The sequence below is a fragment of the Arvicanthis niloticus genome, chromosome 6 (genome assembly GCF_011762505.2).
Source record: "Arvicanthis niloticus isolate mArvNil1 chromosome 6, mArvNil1.pat.X, whole genome shotgun sequence".
Classification (NCBI taxonomy): Eukaryota; Metazoa; Chordata; class Mammalia; order Rodentia; family Muridae; genus Arvicanthis; species Arvicanthis niloticus.
In genome coordinates, this window is record NC_047663.1 from 46,886,257 (window position 1) to 46,907,350 (window position 21,094).

Here is a 21,094-nt window from a genome sequence, read left to right on the forward strand (position 1 = left end):
CTGACCCCCCCCCTCCCCAGTCGCTGCGCACACACCCCCTCCCTGCCGGCTGTGGGAAGGGGCCGGGCCTCCTGCCTGACGTCTACGGGGCTCGGAAGATGGCTGCGGAGCTGAGCACCGGGCAGTGGCTGCGGCGGCTGCAGGCGGGGAGTGCAGCGGGCGGGGGCTCCGCCTCGCGCGTGGGGCGCTGAGTCGGGAGGCGCGGAGGCGGTGAGGGCGCACGGGGGTTCGGGGGGCCGCTTGGTGCCTCCTGGCCGCCACCTGCCGCACCATGGGCAGCGCAGAGGACGCAGTCAAAGAAAAGCTGCTGTGGAACGTGAAAAAGGAGGTACAGTCCGGGCAAGGTCTCAGGGGCTCGCACCCCTCCCGCGCTGCCCCAGGAGCAGAGAGGTCGCGGCCCCCACGCGCGCGGCCGCCAGCCACCGTGCCAGGCGGGGGCGGGGTCCTGTGCGGGCCGCGCCCCACGCCCCTCTCTGCGTCCGGGGCAGCGCCCTCGGCCAGGGTCAGGCTTGCGCCCTGGGGCTTGTTTGTTCCGCGGTCCTCCGGCTCCCCGCCCCGTGACGGCAGCAGCGCGGGGAGACCGCGGTCGGGGGAGGGGTGGCGGCGATTGCTGGAGAGCCCGAGTTGCCCATTCATTGCCAGTACTGCCCGGGGAGGGGGCGGGGTCCCCACGGGCCTCCTGGAGGCGGCGAGCCACAGTTCTAGGGGTTTCGCTCTCGGGTGTCCAACACACCGCCCTCTTGTATTCCTCCGGCAAGTGAGTCGTGGCTGGCTGAGGGTTTGCTGCACACCTCACTGTTTCTCCCTCCACGCCCACCTCCTTACCCAGGAACCCGGGTATTTTTAAGAATGATTTTTAAGACTCAGATTATTTTTTTGCCCTTTTGAGGGAAATCCTTTAGAAACAAGCTTTTCTCTCTACCTACCCCCTTTACCTTGACGCTGTTTAAAAGCTCATTTCAATTTCAGGGGTTGGGGGTGCTGCCCATATGAATGACTCACCAGCTTGTGAGAGAGCCTGCAGTGTAGATGAGATGAATGAGGCCTCCTTCCTCAGCTTGCCTCTGTAGCTAGGTCTGCCAGGTGTGAACTACGGGAAGGCAAAAAAACTGTTCACGGTTTTGTTTCCAGAGCCTGGCACGCTGATAGGCACTCTATTTAGTAAATATAGCTACTAACTGTGAAAGCTGAGGTCTGGTGAGATAGTCTTGAATAGTCCAGACTTACTTTGAGTAAAGTGACTTAAACTGAAGTCTTAGTTTCCTAGTCTCTTTTTAATATAGGATAATACTATTTATCTCACATATATAAATGTGTCATACTTTTCCATGCACCCTTAGAGTTTGAGGATCTGAGAAGACTCTGGGCTCTCACTCTGCATTTACCATGACCTGGCTCATGTGCCCTAACTGTTCCCTTCCTTCTTGACAGAAAAGTCGAAACCATCACCTTTCCAACTTGTGTGAGCAGCTTCACTGTGCTTCTGCTGTGAAGTGGCCACGTGAGGGTTTCTTAGGCCAGGGCTTTTTCAAAATATAGTTTTTTTTTTTTTTTTTTGTTTTTTTTTTTTTGGTTTTTTTGAGACAGGGTCTCTCTGTGTAGCCCTGGCTGTCCTGGAACTCACTCTGTAGACCAGGCTGGCCTCAAACTCAGAAATCCACCTGCCTCTGCCTCCCACGTGCTGGGATTAAAGGCGTGCGCCACCACCGCCCAGCCAAAATAGTCTTCAGCTCCAGTCTTGTCACCAAAGAAAAGTGAATTCTCAGTGATTATCCCCACGAAGAAAGCAATCTAAAACCAAGAGATTTGGGGGAATGTACGTGAGTTGGAACTTTGGGTGTATTACTAGGATTATTTAAGACGCAAATTTGACACCGGGCAGTGGTGGTGCACACCTTTAAGCCCAGCACTTGGGAGGCAGAGGCAGGTGGATTTCTGAGTTCGAGGCCAGCCTGGTCTACAGAGTGAGTTCCAGGACAGCCAGGGCTATACAGAGATACCCTGTCACAAACAAACAAACAAAAGACCAAATTTGAGAGTTGATTGGGTATGTGAGGAGATACTTTTGAGAACATGATTTTCTTCCCAGTATTCAAAGACTCTATTTCAAGAATGGCTCCTTTGAAAACTGGATTTGTGCTGCAAGGATGCATCTTCTTGGCAAAGACTGACCTCCTCTGGACTCCTCATAGTTCCCCTTTTAGTGCTTGGTTTACAGAAACTGCTACAAAAAGAGACAGCAGTGGAGAACCAGGGGCAAGACTCTCCTCATAGAGGACCTCTGGACTAATCCTAAAATCATCAGTAGGTCCTCCTAACCTGATCTGTGTCTCCAGCAGCTTCAGATACCTGTTGATCCTTAGCTGTGAGTTCCTGCAAAGACCCCTGGGAAGTAATCGAGGAAGCTTTTAACAGCTCAGAGAGCAAGAATCGATCCAGTCAGATCCACATTTACCTAACCACTAGCCATGAGCAGTTCCAGCAGGGAGAACTCTCGGGCCCTTCCTTCCTCCTTAGCCCTTAGGTGTTCTGCCACTCTCCGTGTGATACGTATGGTGCACGTCAAGAGAGGACCTTGGCCTGGTGTGGTGGTGTATACCTTTAACCCCTTTGGGTTCCTACAATACCCAGGGTTACATAGTGAGACTGGACTTGAAAGTAAATAAATAGGTAATTAGGTGAAATAAAGCGAAGCTCACTGGAAGCCAGGGTGTTATCAGGACACTGCATCCTGTCCAAAGGATGACAGCCAAAGATTAATGTGAAACATGAGAGCAAATGCCTATTTCAAAAAATAAAAGAGAAAGCACTGGAGAGTCTGCTCTGTGCTTAAGAGCTCTGGCTGCTCTTCCAGGTTTGATTCCCAGAAGTCACGTGACAACTAACAACTGTTAGATCTGGTTCCAGGGGAGCTGATGATGCCCTTTTGTAGCCTCTGCAGATACTACATAAGTGCCGTGCACAGACATACATGCAGGCAAAACACCCATTCACACAAAATAAAGATAGATAAGACCTTTAAAAAGTAAAGACTGTCTCTGCTAATGGCTTATTCTGTAGGATTTTATACTGGGGTTGAGGAAACCCATCTCTGATTCCCACTAGTGGTATCCTGGCAGATTCCCCATGGAATCTGGCACAAGTGTTAAGAGCAACTAGAACCTTGTTCTGCCGATAGAAGTGTAAATTGCTGCAGCCGCTTGGAAAACGTTTTGGCAGCATTACTAGGCACGAAAGCAGAATATATGCATCAGAAATTCATTGCCTAGAAATATAAATTTAAAAAAACCAGCACATATGTTCACCAGAAGATATGTCCAGATGTTCATGTGATTTATAACAACCCCAAGCTGGAAAGTACCTAAATGCCAGTTAACTGTGGTATTGTCACACAATTGGAAACGAACAATCTACATTCCCAGCATATTCAACAGACATAACAGAAGCGAATCTCACAATCAATTCAAAACAAGCAAAAGAAACAACTCACAAAACACTCCATACTGGTGTGTCATTAATTCTTTTTTAAGTGCAAAACTAAAATAAGAACCCAGAGGTTGGGCCTGGAGGCATAGGCCTATAATCTCAGCACACCAGAGGCAGAGGTAAGAGGAATGGATGGGTTATAGAGTAAATTCTAGGCCAGTTTAGGGAACTTAGTAAGATCCTGTCTCAAAAAATAAAGCAGAGGTCTTGGTGACCTTTGAGCTCAAGAGGCTGAGGAAGGCAGATCTCTGAGTTGAAGACTAATCTTATCTAGATAGTGAGTTCCAGACCAACCAAGGCTACAGTGTGAGACCCTGCCTCGAAACAGCAATGATGAAAAGGTCTGAAAAAAAAAAAAAAAAAAAAAAAAACAGAAAAATACTTCAGGGTTTTTTGTTTGTTTGTGTTTTTTTTCTGGCCCAGCATGCACAAGGCCCTGGGTTCAGTTACCACTATGAGAGAGAGAGAGAGAGAGAGAGAGGAGAGGAGAGGAGAAGAGAGGAGAGGAGAGGAGGAAGAGGAGGAAGAGGAGGAAGAGGAGGAAGAGGAGGAAGAGGAGGAAGAAGAAGAAGGTGGAAGAGGAGGAAAGAGAGAGAGAAAGAGAGAAAAGAGGCCGGCAGTGGTGGCACATTCCTTTAATCCCAGCACTTGGGAGGCAAAGGCAGGCAGATTTCTGAGTTCGAGGCCAGCCTGGTCTACAGAGTGAGTTCCAGGACAGCCAGGGCTACACAGAGAAACCCTGTCTCAAAAAAACAAAAAAGAAAGAGAAGAGAAAGAAAGAAGGAAAGAAAGATAGAGGGTACTTGAGTGCTCTCAGAGAAAGTGGAGACTAGAGGTAAATATAAAATATTATATAAATATTATAAATATAAAAAATTAGAGGTAAATAATAAAACAAGGTACTTGGACAAACAGGTTCTATATTCTATTTCATTTAGTGTTTAAGACAGAATGTCCTCACCCAGCCTAGCATTGTACTTGCTGTGTAACCTAGACTTTTTTTTTTTTTTTTTTTTTTTTTTTTTTTTTTTTGGTTTTTCGAGACTGGGTTTCTCTGTGTAGCCCTGGCTGTCTTGGAACTCACTCTGTAGACCAGGCTGGCCTCGAACTCAAAAATCTGCCTGCCTCTGCCTCCCAAGTGCTGGGATTAAAGGCTCTTTTTTATATGATTAAGGAATAACAATAAACAATGAGAACACTTTTTCTGTGGCCTTACACATTAGACCTGGGGAACATGAATGTCAGTCAAGCCCTCACCTGTAGAGCAGCACCCCCATCCTGTAGTGCCTTTTAGGGGTTGGGAGTTGAGAAGGTCTCCCTCTGTAGCTCAGGCTCTGTCACACACAGCTTAGCTTAGCTAAGCTTAGTCTCAGCTTAGTCTCTCACTCAAACCCTAAAACATCAGAGTTTTAGGACCTAGCTAGAACAAATGAGAGTCAGTGAGACATGGTTGGACCACTCCTAACCTCAGAAAAGGAGGGTCCAGTTGTACTAAGACCATCTGTCCCTAAAGGACAGTGTGTCTGCCCAGAAGCCCTTCTCCAGCTGAGTATGGATAAGCAAATACCCTCCATCCTTGGTTTCTAGGCATGAGGACCCTTTTGTTTGAACTGGATCCTCCACACTGATTGGCTGGTGGGTTTGACATCTCTTAGTTTCCTCTCCAGAACAATGGGGCAGATGACGCTAAGGAGCATGTGTCTTCCCACCCCACTCCTGTCTTTGTCATCTATGCATCTAAAAACCATATGTCATCTATGGTCTAAAAACCAAAACCACGAGGTCAAAATCAAACTATTTATCTTTCCATAGACCTGTGCTGCTGTTGAAATTTTTTTTTTTTTTTTTTTTTTTGCTAAGAATTGAATCTAGAGCCTTGTGTATCCACAACATGCCCGACCACGGAGTTGTACCCTCAAACACCATGATTAAAAATGCTAAGGAGAAAATTTTTTAAATAATAATACTAGCCTGAGGATGTAACCCAGTGACAGAGGGTTTGCCCTGAGTTTGATCAGTAGCCCAGCAAAAGATAAATTAAAATAATGGAGATTGCCCATTTATTCACAGGTAAAGCAAATCATGGAGGAGGCTGTCACCAGGAAGTTCGTGCATGAAGACAGCAGCCACATCATTGCTCTGTGTGGTGAGTGCATGCTTTACAGTGATGGGTTACATACAGGCTTGGGACCTGGGAAAGATGAATCTTCTGGGTTAGTAACTCTCAAATATGAATGCAAGTCCCAGCCAATCCAAACACTCTTAAAGTCTATGTGAGCCCCGCCCCAGGCCTAATGAATCAGAGGCTTCAGGTTGCAAGAATCTGTGTATTTTAGTATCCCAGGACAACAGTTCCCAAATTTTAGTGGCACCAGAATACACCTGAAAGTACGATAAAGCATTTATAGCTGTGTCATAAGCCCTGGTGTCCCAAGTCCGTGATCCTGGCTATTTAGAAGGCTGAAGCTGGAAGATCAAAATTCAAGGCTTAGCCAGGCAGTGGTGGTGCACGCCTTTAATCCCAGCACTTGGGAGGCAGAGGCAGGTGGTCAGCCTGGTCTACAGAGTGAGTTCCAGGACAGCCAGGGCTACACAGAGAAACCCTGTCTCGAAAAACCTAAAAAAAAAAAAAAAGTTCAAGGCTTGTCTTATCTGTGGACTATCTGGGGGTTAGCCTGGACAACTCAGTGGGACCTTGCCTCAAGATAAATAAAGAAAGAAATAAAGAGAATTGGCTAAAAGGGCTAAAAGAGATGGCTCAGCAGTTAAGAAGCCTGGCTGCTCAGCAGGGTGGTGGCAGTGGTCCTGGCACTCAGGGGACAGAGTCAGATGGATCTCTATGAGTTTGAAGGCACCCTGGTCTACAAAACAAGTTCCAGGACAGCCAGGGCTACACAGACAAACTGTGTCTCGAAAAACAAAACAAAAATTCCTGGCTGCTCTTCCAGAGGACCTGGGTTTGATCCCCATACCTATGTGGTTGTTCACAACAGTCTATAACATCAGAGTCCAGAGTATCCTACACCTTCTTGTGAAATCTCAGCATCACAGAACAAAACATACCTGGTCCTTGCCAAGGCATTTCTGGTTCTAGTAGGTCTGGAGTGGCCTGAGACTCTGGATTTCTTCCATGCTCACAGAGGAAGCTGGGCACTCTCCCAGGATCCCATGTTGAGAACCTTGTCCTGAGCGCTTTGGATTCTGGAACCACCCATCTTATCTGTCCCTTTCCCTCTGGGGAAGGATTGGCACTTTGGGATGATTTTGTGTGCTTTTTGGCTGCCACATCTTTCTGGCTACTCCATTCTCCTAATTCCCCATGCACTTGGTTAGATGCAAAAGAGCATGAACATAAGCAAGGAGGAGCAGCCAGAACCTCTGGCTGGCGCACTAGGTTGCATGATGGGGAGGCATCAGATGTTTGCCTTTGTAGGAAAAAGCTTATATCTACACAGTTTTCTTTGATTTCCACAAACTTAGCCATCCCCTAATGCCCCCTAAGGGGGGAACGGTACCAGAGCCTAGCGTGTGCTAGTAGTCACACACTCCAAAGAAATGCCTTCTTTTTTATTTTGTTTTTACATTATATTTCATGTGGTATGTGAATGCACATGTATGGACTGTGGCACCTGTGTGGAGTTCAGAGGACCATTATTGGGAGTGTGGTCTCTCTTTCCACTGTGTGATCAACCAGGGATCAACAGGTCATCAGACTTGGCGTCAAGCACCTCTGAGCCTCTTACTGGCCCTGCTTTTGGCAACAGTGAGACAGAGCTGCCTTTCCCATACGTTCGGCAACTCTCCAGATAGTATTCTCCATGTAGCAGGACGGCAGGGACCAGGTAGACAGTCTCCGCCCCAGAAACATAAATCCTGCTGACAGGCAAGCAGACAGAAAAAAAAAAAAAATGTGTGAAGAAAATGTATCATGATAGTATGAAATAGAAGATCCGTGGAGGAAAACCGTTCTAGAGGGAGTTAAAGCGGTTGGGAGAGGCGGCCAGTGAGCAGAGGCTGTGACACAGGCGGCCAGTGAGCAGAGGCTGTGACACAGGGCTTTAAAAAGTAGTGTTCTGCATAATACTTAAATGGTCTCCCTTTCTCTCTTTTTCTCCCCTCCCCTCTCCATCCTTCCCCCCTCCCCTTCTTCCTGGACTGGCCTTGAACACACTCGGGCTCTTGGTCTTCCTGCTTCAGCCTCACAGTTACCAGTCCCACAAGCATGCACCAGCATGCCATGCCCCTCTGGGACTGGTTTCTTGTTTCCCCTAGCATGTCCTTTGAAGATTAGAGCAGCTGGGCAGTGGTGGCACACGCCTTTAATCCCAGCACTTGGGAGGCAGAGGCAGGCGGATTTCTGAGTTCGAGGCCAGCCTGGTCTACAGAGTGAGTTCCAGGACAGCCAGGGCCACACAAAGAAACCCTGTCTCCAAAAACAAACAAACAAAAAACCAACAACAACAACAACAAAAAGATTAGAGCAATGTTGCCGGGCGTGATGACATGTGCCTTTAGCCCAGCACTGGGGAGGCAGAGGCAAGTGTATCTTCTCAGAGTTTGAGGCTAGCTTGGTCTACAAAGTGACTTCAGGACAGAGAAAACCCTTTCTTATAAAACCAAAAAATTAAAAAATTAAATAAATAAAATTAGAGCAATGGTCTCCACCTCAAATTTTCGTGGGGATTGAGTTTATGTCTGTAAGCATGATTAGAGTCCAAGAGCAGAAAATCTCCTTGTCCTTTGGGTGTCAAGGCTCAGGCTAGGCATGTTGTCTTTGCAGTCCCACTGTCTACTTTTTGGGTGAGTTTCCCCTGTTCTCTCATACGATACCCTAATCCATCCGTCTGCAGCCTGCTTTTACCTCCTCTGCTTCATAGAACTTATGCTCTGGGAGAGAGAAAAGAAAAAGCTCCCCGGGGTCGTTATTAGCTGGGAAGCATATTAGAATTCTGGCTTGGTGCTAGGCTTTGTCAAAGCGCACACTGTAGAAAGCTACCACATAGTGAGAGCAGCTTTTGCTTGGGTGCCGTGTGTGGGTAGCCAGGGGAGAATGAAGGGAAGAGGGCTGGAGGGAGGCCAGCAGGAGAAGAGCATTGAGTATTTCACAGCAGGCTCTTGATGCACCAGCCAGCTCTCCTACAGCAGGCCTGGGACTCAGAACCCTCCAGGATCTGTGAGTCTCCTGTCTAAAGCTCTGAGCTCTTTCATCAGCGCAGACCACACTAAAGAAGAGGCTTCCTTTGAGCCATTTCAATTATTGTAGTAGGCAAAACAAAGCCTTAAAGTCTCCAGGGTTTTAAAAAGAGTCCAGGAGCAGGAGGACCCATGTTATGATGGTCCTCCGAGATTCCTAAGAGTCACTAATGCAAGCATAAATGCCACAGGATCCGACAAAATGTTTGCAAAAGCAGCTGCCCAGATGTGAAGCTGCAGTGTCAGGCTTAAATAGCCCAATAGCACTTGCTCCCTGTGAAGTGTCAGCCCTGACTGAGTTGCCACAGGAATTCAGGCCCAGGCTTTGCTGGCCTCCAAGAAGTCCAGGATTTTGTGTGTGTTGGTGTGTTAGCATTTTTGTGGGTGTGGTTGTTTGTAGGTGTGGGTACATGTAGACAGCAGGTTCTCAGATGCTGTTCTCAGGGGCCACACACCCTGTTTGTAGAGACCGAGTCTTTTCACTAGGACCCAGAACTTAATGATTAAGCTAGGTTGGCTGGCCAGCAGACCCCAGATGGAACCATCTCCCCAGCTGGATCTAGGCTTTTTTTCCTCTCTCTGACTTGTATTTTTTTTTGAACTTGTGTGTGCATGCATGTGTGTGGGGGGGGGGGGGAGTGTGGTTATTTGTTTGTTTTTGAGGTAGGCCTTCACTAGGGAGCCCTAGCTGGCCTGAATCTCACAGTGAAGACCAACCTAGCCTAAAACTGACTAACTCTCTTCTGGCTTCTACCTCCCAAGTGCTGGAACTAACAGCATGGGTCACCATACCCGTCTTACTTACTGACTTTTTATGAAATTCACAGCAGCATTTCAGATACAGTATTTTAAAATCAAACATTCTGAGCTGGCAAGATGACTCAGTCTTGCCATATAAACCCAATGACCTGAGTTCAGTCTTCAGAACCTGGCAGAAGGAAAGAACTGACAGCAGTTGTCCTCTGATCCCCCATGTGTGCAATGACATGCATGTATTCACACTCAAACATCACATATACATAAAATAATAAGTATGAATTATAAAAAATGAAATTCAACATCCTGATAATACAATACAAAGATATACCAGTTTGATACATAGTAAGAAATTACTAGAAGTCTTTGTTTTCTGTAACTAAACTGTTGTGTTTCTGTAGGAGCAGAAAACATTATACAGTACAAACAAGGAGGTTCATAACACACAGGAATCTTAGATCTGAATTTTGGTACCACAGGCAGCATTGCTGGTGTGCTATGATGTGTGCACAATGAACAAGGCTGTTGAGAACCAAGGCTGCAGTGGAGTGGTGGCTGCAGCACCAGTGAATGCCACCGGAAACAACCAGGATTCTTTATATGCTTGGTTGTATTTACATTTATTTATTATATAGGTAGGACACGTGCCATAGTGGCAAGGGCTGTATCAGTCAGGGTTCTCTAGAGAAACCGAGCCAATAGCGTGAACATGTATGTATGTATGTATGTACGTATGTACATATGTATGTATATATGTATATGGAGGATGGATGGAAGGAAAGGAGAATGGGGGGTTTGTGGGATCAATGGGGGATGGATGGGTGGGCATGGGGGATTTATTAGAGTGGCTACAGGCTGTGGTCCAACCATAGCTGTCTATTAACAGAAAGCCCAAGAGTCTAGTAGTTGTTCAGTCCGTGGGGCTGGATATCTCAACTGATCTTCAGAGTCCCAAAGAAGCAGACTTCAATGTCAGTGAAGGATTGGACTTGCCAAGGACACCGAGGGCAGGCAGCCAGAGAACACAAGCAAGCTTCCTTCTTCCATACCCTCTATATAGGCTGCCACCAGAAGGTGTGGCTCAGATTAAAGGTGGATCTTCCCACCTCAGAAAGTCGAGATTAAACGTCAGTCTTCCAGCCAGGTGGTGGTGGGCCTGCTGTACAGAGTGAGTTCCAGCACAGCCAGGGCTACACAGAGAAACCCTATCTCCAAAAATGAAAAACAAAAAACAAACAAAAAAAGATGGACGTGTGAGGTAGATGCAAATCCCAGCATCTCCTCAGGTGGAGGAAGGAACACTGGAGTTCAAGGCCAGCCTCAATTATATAGAGGTTTGGAAGCTAGCCTGGGCTACATAGGCCCTGTCTTCCTTGAGAGGGCATCCCTGGAAGCTAGGGAAGGGTCTTGTCCAGGTGCTGTCTCTCCTGCTGTGGAGCTTTGTGGCAGTGCTACTCAGCACCACCTCTGCACCCTGTACCAGAGCATCAGTCACTCTGTGATTACCTGTCATGCTAGGCTAGGATGGAGCTTGGAGAATGGACTCAAAACCACCATCACAGAAAAAAAGAAAGTCTTTGACATCCCCTTTTTGTCTTCCAATTTTTGTCAGGTTTGCTTTTGCAAGACCACAGTATGGTCATTGCTTGGTGGTTGTCTGGGGGTGGGGGTATGGGGTTTGTGTAGTTAGGGTGCTGAGAACTGTACATGTTGCTGGGCTCCTCTAGCCTGCTCTTTAAAGCTTAAATGCTGATGTAAAGTCTTACTGATAAGGCAGGATGTGGTGGCTCTCAGTGCTCCCGAGCACTTGGGAGGTACAATCAGGAGATATCAAGAGTTCAAGGTTGGGAGGCTGGAGAGGTGGCTCAGTGGTTAAGAGCATTGGCCACTCTTGGAGCTTGATTCCCAGCACCCACATCAGGTCAGGTGGTTCACAAACCATCTGTAGCTCCAGTTCCAAGGAATCCAATACCCTCTTCTAGCCTGTCACGTGCACATCTTCACATGCACACATACACATAATTAAAAACAATAATCCTTTTAAAAAGAAGGGTTATGGAGATAGCTCAGCAGGTGAAAGCACTTGCCACTCAAGGATGTGAGCCTGACAACCACCAATTCAATCCCCAGGAAGCTGATGAGAACCAGGCTTACAAAGTTGTCCTCTGACATACATATGCGTTTCTACAGGGAGTTCCAGGACTACTATGGCTACACAGAGAGACTCTGTCTCAGAAAAACAAACAAACAAAGACTTCCTGTTGGGCTGGAGCTCAGAATATACTTGCTTAGCATGTCTGAGATTCTGGGTCCAATCTCTATTGAATCAAATTAATGCTTTATCTTGTATCCTCTGTGGCCTTGTCAGCATGTCTTCCATCTCCCAGCCTTCACCGCCAGTGACTGGCATCTCCTGCCGACTCCTTCCATGGTGGAAGGTGCTCTTAACAACGTATAAACAGAGCACTCAGAGTCAGCAGCAAACAGCAGGGTCTCTCAAGGTGTACCCTGAACCTTGCATCTGCAGTAGGAGTGTATGTGCCTACACATAGTTCTATTCTTGCAGTCAACTGATTGGAGGACATGAAGCACTAAGCCATGAAACTATGTGTCTCTGAACCTGACCTCCTCTACTACAGCCTCTTTCTAGTTGAGTACTAGGATTGTGAAGTTTTGTTCCTTTTTTTTGAAACAAGGCCCCACTGAATATCCCTGGCTGGCCTGAAACTCAATATGTAAACTAGGTTAACTTTAAAGTCAGAGATCTGCCTGCTTCTGCCTGGGATAAAAGGCGTGCACCACCATACCTGGACCTAGGTTGAATTGTTTTTGTTTTTTTTGTTTGTTTTTTTGGTGTGTGTGTGTGTGTGTGTGTGTGTGTGTGTGTGTGTGTGTGTGTAGGTGTAGGTGTAGCTGGGGATTGAACCTTGATTCTGTGGCAGGCTAGACAAGCATCTACCACAGAGCCCCACCCTCAGCCCTGTGGATCTTAACCTTACGTGGCTGAGAGAGGATTCTGACTTTGAAGCACAGTTCTCACACCAGCTGCTTAGGCATTGTAGGTGTGCTGAGCCAGCCTATCTTCACAAGCAGCAGCTTTCCAGGGCTGACCTGAGGGTTGCTTGAGGCTGAGTTGTAATGGGAGGTGGGGGTGGAGCCTGGAACTGGGAATAACACTGGGCTTTATTAACCAGCTCTCTGTTGCTAAGCAGCTTTCATTAGCCAGTTAGGTCTCCCCTGCAGTGAGCTCTTTGGGGAATGGCAAAGAGATACTAAGAAGCAGCAGGTGCTTCGGGAGGTTGCATCCCACCTGGGATGCTGAAGCCAGAGATGCTTCTGCACATTTTGTGATTCAGACTCCAGGCGGTTGCTAGCTAGCCTGACTCTTTTCAGCAAAAGGGACTCTCCCTCCTGCATCCAATGAATAGCTTATTCTCAGACTATCTACCTTTTGCTTTCCATCCAGAAATGAATAAATCGAGTAGCTTTTGAGCTGTGGTCAGGAAGGAAGGCAGATGTCCAAAACAGCTGTTTCCTTCCCCCTGTGCTAGGGCATAGCTGAGGTCAAGCGGTTCGGTCTGGCGCTGAGTCTTTGGAATCAGATAGACCAAGGTTTGCATGCAGTTCATGTCTAACCCATAGCCAGTTGGTTTTTGTTTTTTGTTTTTGTTTTTGTTTTTTCCGAGACAGGGTTTCTCTGTATAACCCTGGCTGTCCTGGAACTCACTCTGTAGACCAGGCTGGTCTCGAACTCAGATATCTGCCTGCCTCTGTCTCCCAAGTGCTGGGTTTAAAGGCGTGCACCACCATTGCCCAGCACCCATAGCCAGTTAGGTACTCATTTTCCTCTCTGAGCCTGCCCCCAGAAAGTAAATTCCAGCATTGAAAGAGCTACTCAGGGCTAGAAGTGAGTGGTTAGCTCAGAGATCAAGCTCTGGAGATGAAGCAAAACATGTAACATGGTGTCCAGTGACACCTTGTTCTCAAACCGTCTCTGGAAACCTTCCTCAGAAATAATCCAGGAATCCTAGGAGTCCATGTTTCTGACAACCTGGGGAAATCTGAAATCTGGGAACACAATCTGAAAGGAAATGAATCATATTAAGTCATTGATATTAGGGTTGGACATTATGATACACTTATAATCCTAGCATTCAGATTGGGGCGGTATAAACAGGAGGACTACTATAAATTTGAGGCCATCCTGGTCAGCATGCGTTCTAGGTTAGCCAGACTAATATAACAAGACTTGGCTCCAAAAAAAAAAAAAAAAAAAAAAGGAAAAAAGCAATTATTATTGTTCAGTAAAGTTATGTATACTTGGGTCAAGAGTCTAAAAGTTACCTCAAATAATCCAAAGATAAAGCTGGGCGTAGTGGCACGTGCCTTTAATCTCAGCACTCACAAGGTAGGTGGATCTCTCTGAATTCGAGGCCAGCCTGGTCCACAGAGTGAATTCCAGGACACGAAGCCAGAATAGCACAGAGAACCCTTATCTCAATCAATCAATAAAAACAAAACTCTATCTCAAAAGATAGATAGATAGATAGATAGATAGATAAAAATATAATAATAATTCAAACAAGGAGAAAGTTGGTTACATGTAGTTTAGCTGAAACAAAATTTGACTGATACCTGTTAACTATTTATTTAAATTGAGCAATGGGTATACAGGGGCTCCTTTCTTTTGTGAATGCTTGAACTCTCAACCAAATGCGTTTTAAGGAGAAGAATGAGCTGGGATATGCAGCTCAGGGGCTGTCTTCTGTACTACAAAGATTGGTTGGTGGTTTCTGAGGTCTACCCAGGGGTGGAGTCTAGAGGAACTGGGACATTGTGGAGTATCACAGCTGCAGTCACCCGACAGGGCACATGGTGAGCAAAGGCTCCAGGAGATAGTGGGTCTCTTGCCACTGAGGGAATATGATCAGCCTTTATGCAGAGGAAGCAGCTGTGTCTCAACCTGGCTCACTGGGACGCCACATTGTCCCTTCCAGGCAAGGCAAATGAGCACCTGTAGCCTGGTTCTCATTTCTCTCACCTTGATTCCAGAAACCAGGCCAGTTCCTTCTCCTCCATTGAATCTATAGGGAATGTTGCTTTCTTATTTGGGGAGTTGAGCAAAGCTGAGTGCCCCAGAGTTGAGGTAAAGTCAGTATCACCTTGGAAGCTGAGAGAAAATGTGTCCCACGTAGAGTGGGAATATTCACTGTGAGTGCAGGCTGCCATTACTAAACCCAGGTAGAAATGGACAATCAGATCTAAGGCGTGGGAAGAAGAGAGGCCCACTGGCCTGGGGGAAGCCTTTCTGCTCCTTCTACTTCAGCTACAGCAAAGCTCCAACTTCTGGCAGTTCCAGAGTTCCACTGTGAACTTCTTCCTCCCCTTCCTTCCCCTCCCCTCCACTTCAAGCCAACCAGCTCCTCCTGTCTCCACTATTCACAGGCCTGAACCAATACCACAAAACTGCTTTGGGTGTTGCCCCGACAGCTCCAGGACCAGGTTGTGGATGACTGGTCCACCCACACTTTCCTCCCTCAGGTTCTCCATGGCAACTACAATCCAACTCCCCCACTGCACAGATGGCATTGGGGAGAAAGGTGAAACTGAGCCAGAGGTGGTGTGCCTGCTACTCTCCATACTTGCCTTCCTCCCATCCTCAACTCCTCCTGGTCCTTAGGCCAGCGTCCTGCCGTGCTGTGCTATTTGTGAGTGCTGGACCCCTGGACTAGCCTAACTAGCCTTTGAACGCCATTTAGTAAGTCCCACGATTGCCAGGACTGTTGAGATGTAAATATAAATGTATATGCACCTGAGAACAAGGTGGACTGGTAGACCTTCCTGACTCCTTCCTTGTTTCTGAGGGCCCTTCCCAACCACGACATTAGCTTCGGTTCATTTTTGTGAGCCCCTGAGACTCAGGCTTGTCATAGCACTTTGAATTGTTTCTCTGCCAAGCTCAGGTTAGAGCTTCGGCTCTAAGCAGGTACTGGCTAAGCATGAGGAAGTAAACCATTTGGAAGACCTCATTTGCTGCAGGAGCTGGGGAAAGAGTGGGTAGGTACTGTGAACAGAGTAACCATTCTGGGGTCGATTCTCTCCCAGACTGGAGAGGGTCTCCAGAATCACTCACGCTGTGAACCTGTGGTGGTCACCTCAATCATACATATCGTCTTGAGCTGGTAATTAATTTACCTGCTTCTGAAATCAAAGCTATAGGAAAGGAGCCCCCTTTCCTGGCAGCGCTAACCCACCCATACAGCACCTTTGCTTGTGTACCCATCTAGAGGGTTGTTGTTGGTTTTGGTTGTGAGCCCAGCCTTTAATGGCTGAGCCATCTCTCCAGACCATTGTTACTGTTTTTAAATCACAATAAATATTTGACTAAATATGGTGACACACACCTGTAATCTCAACACTTGAGAGGTAGAAGCAGAGGATCAGAAACTTAAGGATATCTAGGCTACTTGAGAGCCTGCCTCGGAACAACAAGATTATGTGACCTTTGCCCATCCCACCTCCTTTATTTTAAAATGATTCACGAGGAAACTCACTGTGTAGCCCAGGCTGGCCTTGAACTTATGTTACTTACCCTGCCTCCTAAGTACTAGACTTACAGGCCTGAGCCACCACACCTGGCTCCACCCACCCTTTTTGTAAGCAGAAGGTCCCATGCAGTAACACTATCCTGTACCTACCTTTTGGAAGTTTCCTGTTAGTTCCTAGAGAACATCTCATTGCTTCTTAGAGCTACTCTCCTGTGTGAACAAACCATATCTAGTTAGCCTGACCCTGTTGGCGGACACATGGTTTCCAGTTCTTTGCTAGTATAACTAATTGCGCACTTATACCAGTAGGAAAAATCCCAGAAGAGGGATTGCTGGGTCAAAGGTTTTCTGTACCTTTGATTGAAAAAACCAAATTGCCAAATAGGAATGATATCACTAACCCTCCCACCAGCAACATAGTAGAAGTATACCTAACTTTCAGCATCTCTCCATCTTTTTCCTTTAAGATTTCCATTCTACATTGTAGCCCAGGCAGGATAAACTTTCAGTCCTCCTGCCTTCATCTCCTAGGTAGCAGAGATTACAGGCTGGTGCCACCAGATCTGACCCAATGTCTCCACTCCAAATGATCACTTGAATGGTAAATCAGTGTGTGATGGGTTGAGACCAAGGCTGGTAGGCGCCATTAGCACTGTGCTCTCCAGCTTCAGGTAGCATTTGCTAAGCTCCATAACTTTGAAGAGCCTGAGAAGCACTTCAGGCTGGTCTGGCCTATGGTCATCAGCTTTCCTTGGGAGGACAGTTGTCAGTCCAAAATGAGTGTTCATAGCAAGGTGCTAGAGTTAAATTTAGCCATGCTGCCTCTCTGAGCTTTCTTGTCAGTGTGGTGGAATGGATGACAATGGAGAAGGTTCTCTGGGATCATTTGACCAGACCCTAAGAGACACCAGAAGATAAAGATAGCCAGATATCGGGGTGGGGGAGTGGGAGGGGACCGACCGGGATGGGAGGTGTCACACTTGTTAAATAGTGTCTAACTCTGCTTAACTCTGCTTCTGTCCTATTTTATTTTGTAATTTTTTCCCTAGGTTGTTTTTCCAGCTCTGTTTTAAGCCTTTCTATGCTGAAATTTATTACATGTTTTTCTCACATGAAATAAGCCAAAAGATGTCAGGGTTGTCACCTTATGGTAGATCCACATGGTCCCAGGATTCACTGAGACAGAGGGCCCTGCAGCCTCCATGGCTGAATGTTCAGAGCTCAGACAGCTCACTCTCCAGGGGAATAGATGGCCTTGTGACTTGGTGCTTTAGTCCTGTGGTTACCTGCATCGCTTCTGCAACAGTGTCATGCTCTGGGGGCACGGTTCCAGCAGTGAGGACCTGGAGTTGCCTGGTGTCCTTGGGCATGAGGAGGTCACATAGGTCTTTACCTGGACTTGCCCTGCGGAATGAGGCTTCACAGTGCCCTACTCTTCTCTGGTCTTCTCTGGGGAGCAAATTCAGAACAAGTTAGAATCATGTTTGGGGTTTGTCTCAACTCAAATGTCTCAGAGCATGGCAAGATTGCTTAGCAGGTGATGGTACTTGCTGCCAAGTTTGAGTCTGACTCCTACAAGTTGTCCTCTGACCTTCACACACACTAAATAAGTGTAAAAAAACATTTTTGGAGACAGATTCTTGCTACTTAGCCCTGGCTGGCCTTGAACTCAGTATGTAGACCAGGCTGGTCTTTAGTCAGAGATTTTTGCCATCCTTGGCTTCTTGAATGCTGGGATTAAAGCATGTACCCCCATGTTGGGCATGATTAACCAGAACAAAGATTCTTAATCTTTTTGGAGTCTGGACCCTCTTTTAGACATTGAAAGCCATTGATTCTTTACCGTGAGCAGGAGGGTACTTGAGCATTGTAACACATGACAGAAATTCACATAAATATACATATATAATACACATACTTTTAATGTATTTTTGGAGCCCAAGAAGCCCATCCACTAGCCCCTTCAGGCAGCAGTTCTCTGTTATGATCATTATTATTGTATCTCCATACTGCATACAATCACATTCTCATATCTGCAGCAAGAACAGGGAAGGATCCTGTGGTTTTGGGAATCACTGCTGGGGGAGGGCATGGAACTATGCCAAGAACACCTGGCCTCACAGGTCCCTGAAGACTGGCAGGGTGAGAGGGATTCCTCCTTCCACAGATAGAGCTTGGCACTCTGCCTGAATTTCCCAGGAATGGTGGTGCGAACCAGCAGGGATGGGAGTGATGTCTGGGCTTCCTCCAGCAATCCCTCCTTGTGATAATTGCTGAGCTCTGCTGCTGCTGGCTCTCAGGAGAATCTGCTCCTGTGCTGAGAGGCTGATGGCAGGGCAGGTGAGGCCAAATGGGGTGTCTCCTCCCCACCCCAGCGCAGTGTCTCCTCCCCACCCCAGCGCAGTTCCTTTGCAGTGGCTGGGAAGGTGGGAAGCCTCATGACTCATTACTGTTGCAATGAGTCACATCACTGAGGCTTGTGGGTCCCTGCAGGGCTGGTGCCACCTGCTGCCACTCTGGCTTTGTTCAGAGTGGTTTCTTTTCCCTCTATCCGTTGAGAATTGAATATCAGAAATGGTGACCACCCTCCCACAAACACAGATTGCAGCAGCCCCAGATTGAAAGACTGTGGCAAAAGAATCAGTCAGCTGGATACTCCAGGGCCACACAAAACCCTTAGACAGCAGGAAGCTCTTAAGAGATCAAAGCCAGACTGTGCTACATAGCAAATTTGTGATGTCTGGGCTTCATGAGACTTTGCCTTTAAAATAAATTAGTAGTTAATTCCCGAGTCCACGTTTCATATCCTGACTGTGTTAGTGGTAACTATCTTGGGGCTAGATGGATGGCTCAAGCAGTTAGGAACACTTAGTGTGCAGTCACAAGGTCCAGAATTTGGATTGCAGCCCCTGTGTAACAGGCCAGACATTCTGAATGTGCCTGACCCATCTCTGAGGACAAAGGAGTCAGGAGAACAGCGTTCAGCCTAGTCTAGAAAACATGAGCCTAGAGTTAGGGGAAAGACCCTGTCTCAAAGGAATAGGTGAAGGATGAGGAAGGAGGATACCCATCATCCTCTGAGAGCTTTAACATAGTATATACGCCCTTACAAAGATACATGCTCAAACTAACTCAAAAAAGAAAAAAAAAAGAAAGAAAAGAAAAGAAAAAAAAAAAAAAAAAAACCACCGGGCGGTGGTGGCACACGCCTTTAATCCCAGCACTTGGGAGGCAGAGGCAGGCGGATTTCTGAGTTTGAGGCCAGCCTGGTCTACAGAGTGAGTTCCAGGACAGCCAGGACTACACAGAGAAACCCTGTCTCGAAAAACCAAAAAAAAAAAAAAAAAAAGAAAGAAAGAAAGAAAGAAAAAAGAAAAGAAAAAAAGCCAACTTGACAGGAACTCAGCTCTCCTATACCAAAGAAAACATCACTTTTACCCACCTGTGGGGCAGCCCATGATCCTCTGATGCATACAGGTCCTACCACACTGGCTTTTTCGGACTGACTATCAAACAGTCTTTGAACAGGGAGAGTGAAGATCCAGGAATAGACATGGGCCTTGTGCCTCCCCAGAGTCAGAGCCTGGGTAAGCAAGGGGTTTCACCTGCCAGCTAATGTGACATCACACCAGTCCTAAGAAGTCTCCCCTCAGGGCAGAGGTAGCAAAGCTGAGGCTTAGAGCATGGACCCACTCACCAGGTTTCCCAGAAGCATGGAAGTCACTAGACTATTCTGGGCTGCCCATCCCCCTATCCCTAGCACTGTTTAGTCTGGCCTCAGGAGTAGCCAGGCACTTCCTACCACACGTGTGCACCAGTGTTTTTAGGGTCTGTACATGCCAAGGGCAACTCTCTGCTTATTATTCCTGCCAAGCCTTCTTTCCTTTCTGTGGGGTCTTGGTGGTAAGCAGGATCCAGAAGGAGAGCTTAGACGTGGTCCCTGAAAACATGAATGAAGAAAGGAAGCCCTCCTGGTGCAGAAGAAGAAATCTGTCTCTCAGCTGCTGTGCTCATAAATAATCCAGAAGCTACTGTCAGGGCTGGTCTCTACAGAGGCTTCATTAATATTTCAGCTTCTCCAAAGCCGTGTTCCTTAGCAACCATGTCACCATGTTCTCCAGAAGGGCTGCTGGGCCACATGCTTTGTGCTCCCTCTTCTATAGGTGCTGTCTCTGTCCTTGTGGTCAGACAGAGATATTTGTGTCAACCCTAGTGAACAGCTTTGCTCCTCAGCCCACTGAGGTGACACAGCATACAAGAGGTGTGTGTGCACCAGGCAAGGGAGAGGAACAGCTTGGCCCATGACAGCTCTCACAAGTCCACCATGGGCCAGGGGGAAGAAGGACAAGATGGAAAGATTTGGTAGGAGGTCAGGATCTATTTCTCCGGCCTACCCCTCGTTCCAGCACAATTCAGAGCTTGTCCTGGTCCCTGCCCGTCTACAGCCATGCTGCAGTTTCAAGGCATGTCTCCTTCCTTAGATAGGTTAGCACCTTACCTGAGTTTACCAGAAGAAATTCAGAAGCCATAGTGTAAACAAATGGGGCTGGGCATGGTTTGGGCTTCCATCAGCATTCCTTCCGAGTGATAACGGCTGTGCTCTGCCTCTGCTAGCTCTCAGGGGAACTCATCCTTCAGCCGAGAGGCTGCTGAGAGGGTGGGTAAGGCCAGGTGGGGTGACCGATGACCTAGGCTCAGATCCTGTTTTACTTTATGGCTCAGGTGCTGTGGAGGCTTGCCTCCTGCATCAGCTAAGACGCCGTGCTGCTGGCTTTCTGCGAAGTGACAAGATGGCGGCCCTGTTCACCAAAGTGGGGAAGACATACCCCGTGGCTGGAGATATTTGCCACAAGGTGCAGGAGCTGCAGCAACAGGCAGAGGGCAGGTAAGGCCCAAGCCAGCCCCTCCCAGCGTCATTTTTGCTTTCTCTTTGGCATTTACTGTTGTCAAGACAGCCTGCCTAAAGGTGGCTTCCTTCAAGGGGCCAGCCTAAGAGTGGGCTAGCCCTTTTCAGTTCCCATATCTTGTCTGCCTCCTTCGGTTTCTTCTTTCAGCCCAGGTTTTCTTGAGCTCTGGCTCTCACTTCAGTGTCACCAATTCAAGGCCTATGC

General features: G+C 47.4%; 1 protein-coding gene across 6 annotated transcripts in view; it reads left to right on the forward strand.

The window, feature by feature from the left end:
• Positions 1-36: 36 nt before the first annotated feature.
• The window catches only part of Sgsm2 (small G protein signaling modulator 2), a 43,610-nt gene continuing 22,552 nt past the window's right edge, over positions 37-21,094 (forward strand). For 2 of the 6 annotated variants that reach the window (XM_076936316.1, XM_076936315.1), the window contains exons 1-3: positions 37-328; positions 5,557-5,632; positions 20,706-20,868. In XM_076936316.1, coding sequence (XP_076792431.1) covers positions 272-328; positions 5,557-5,632; positions 20,706-20,868 — 296 coding nt within the window. In that variant the 5' untranslated portion in view covers positions 37-271. The remainder of the gene's footprint in view (positions 329-5,556; positions 5,633-20,705; positions 20,869-21,094) is intronic. The other 4 variants (XM_034504245.2, XM_076936317.1, XM_076936314.1 and 1 more) reach the window with 3 other exon arrangements.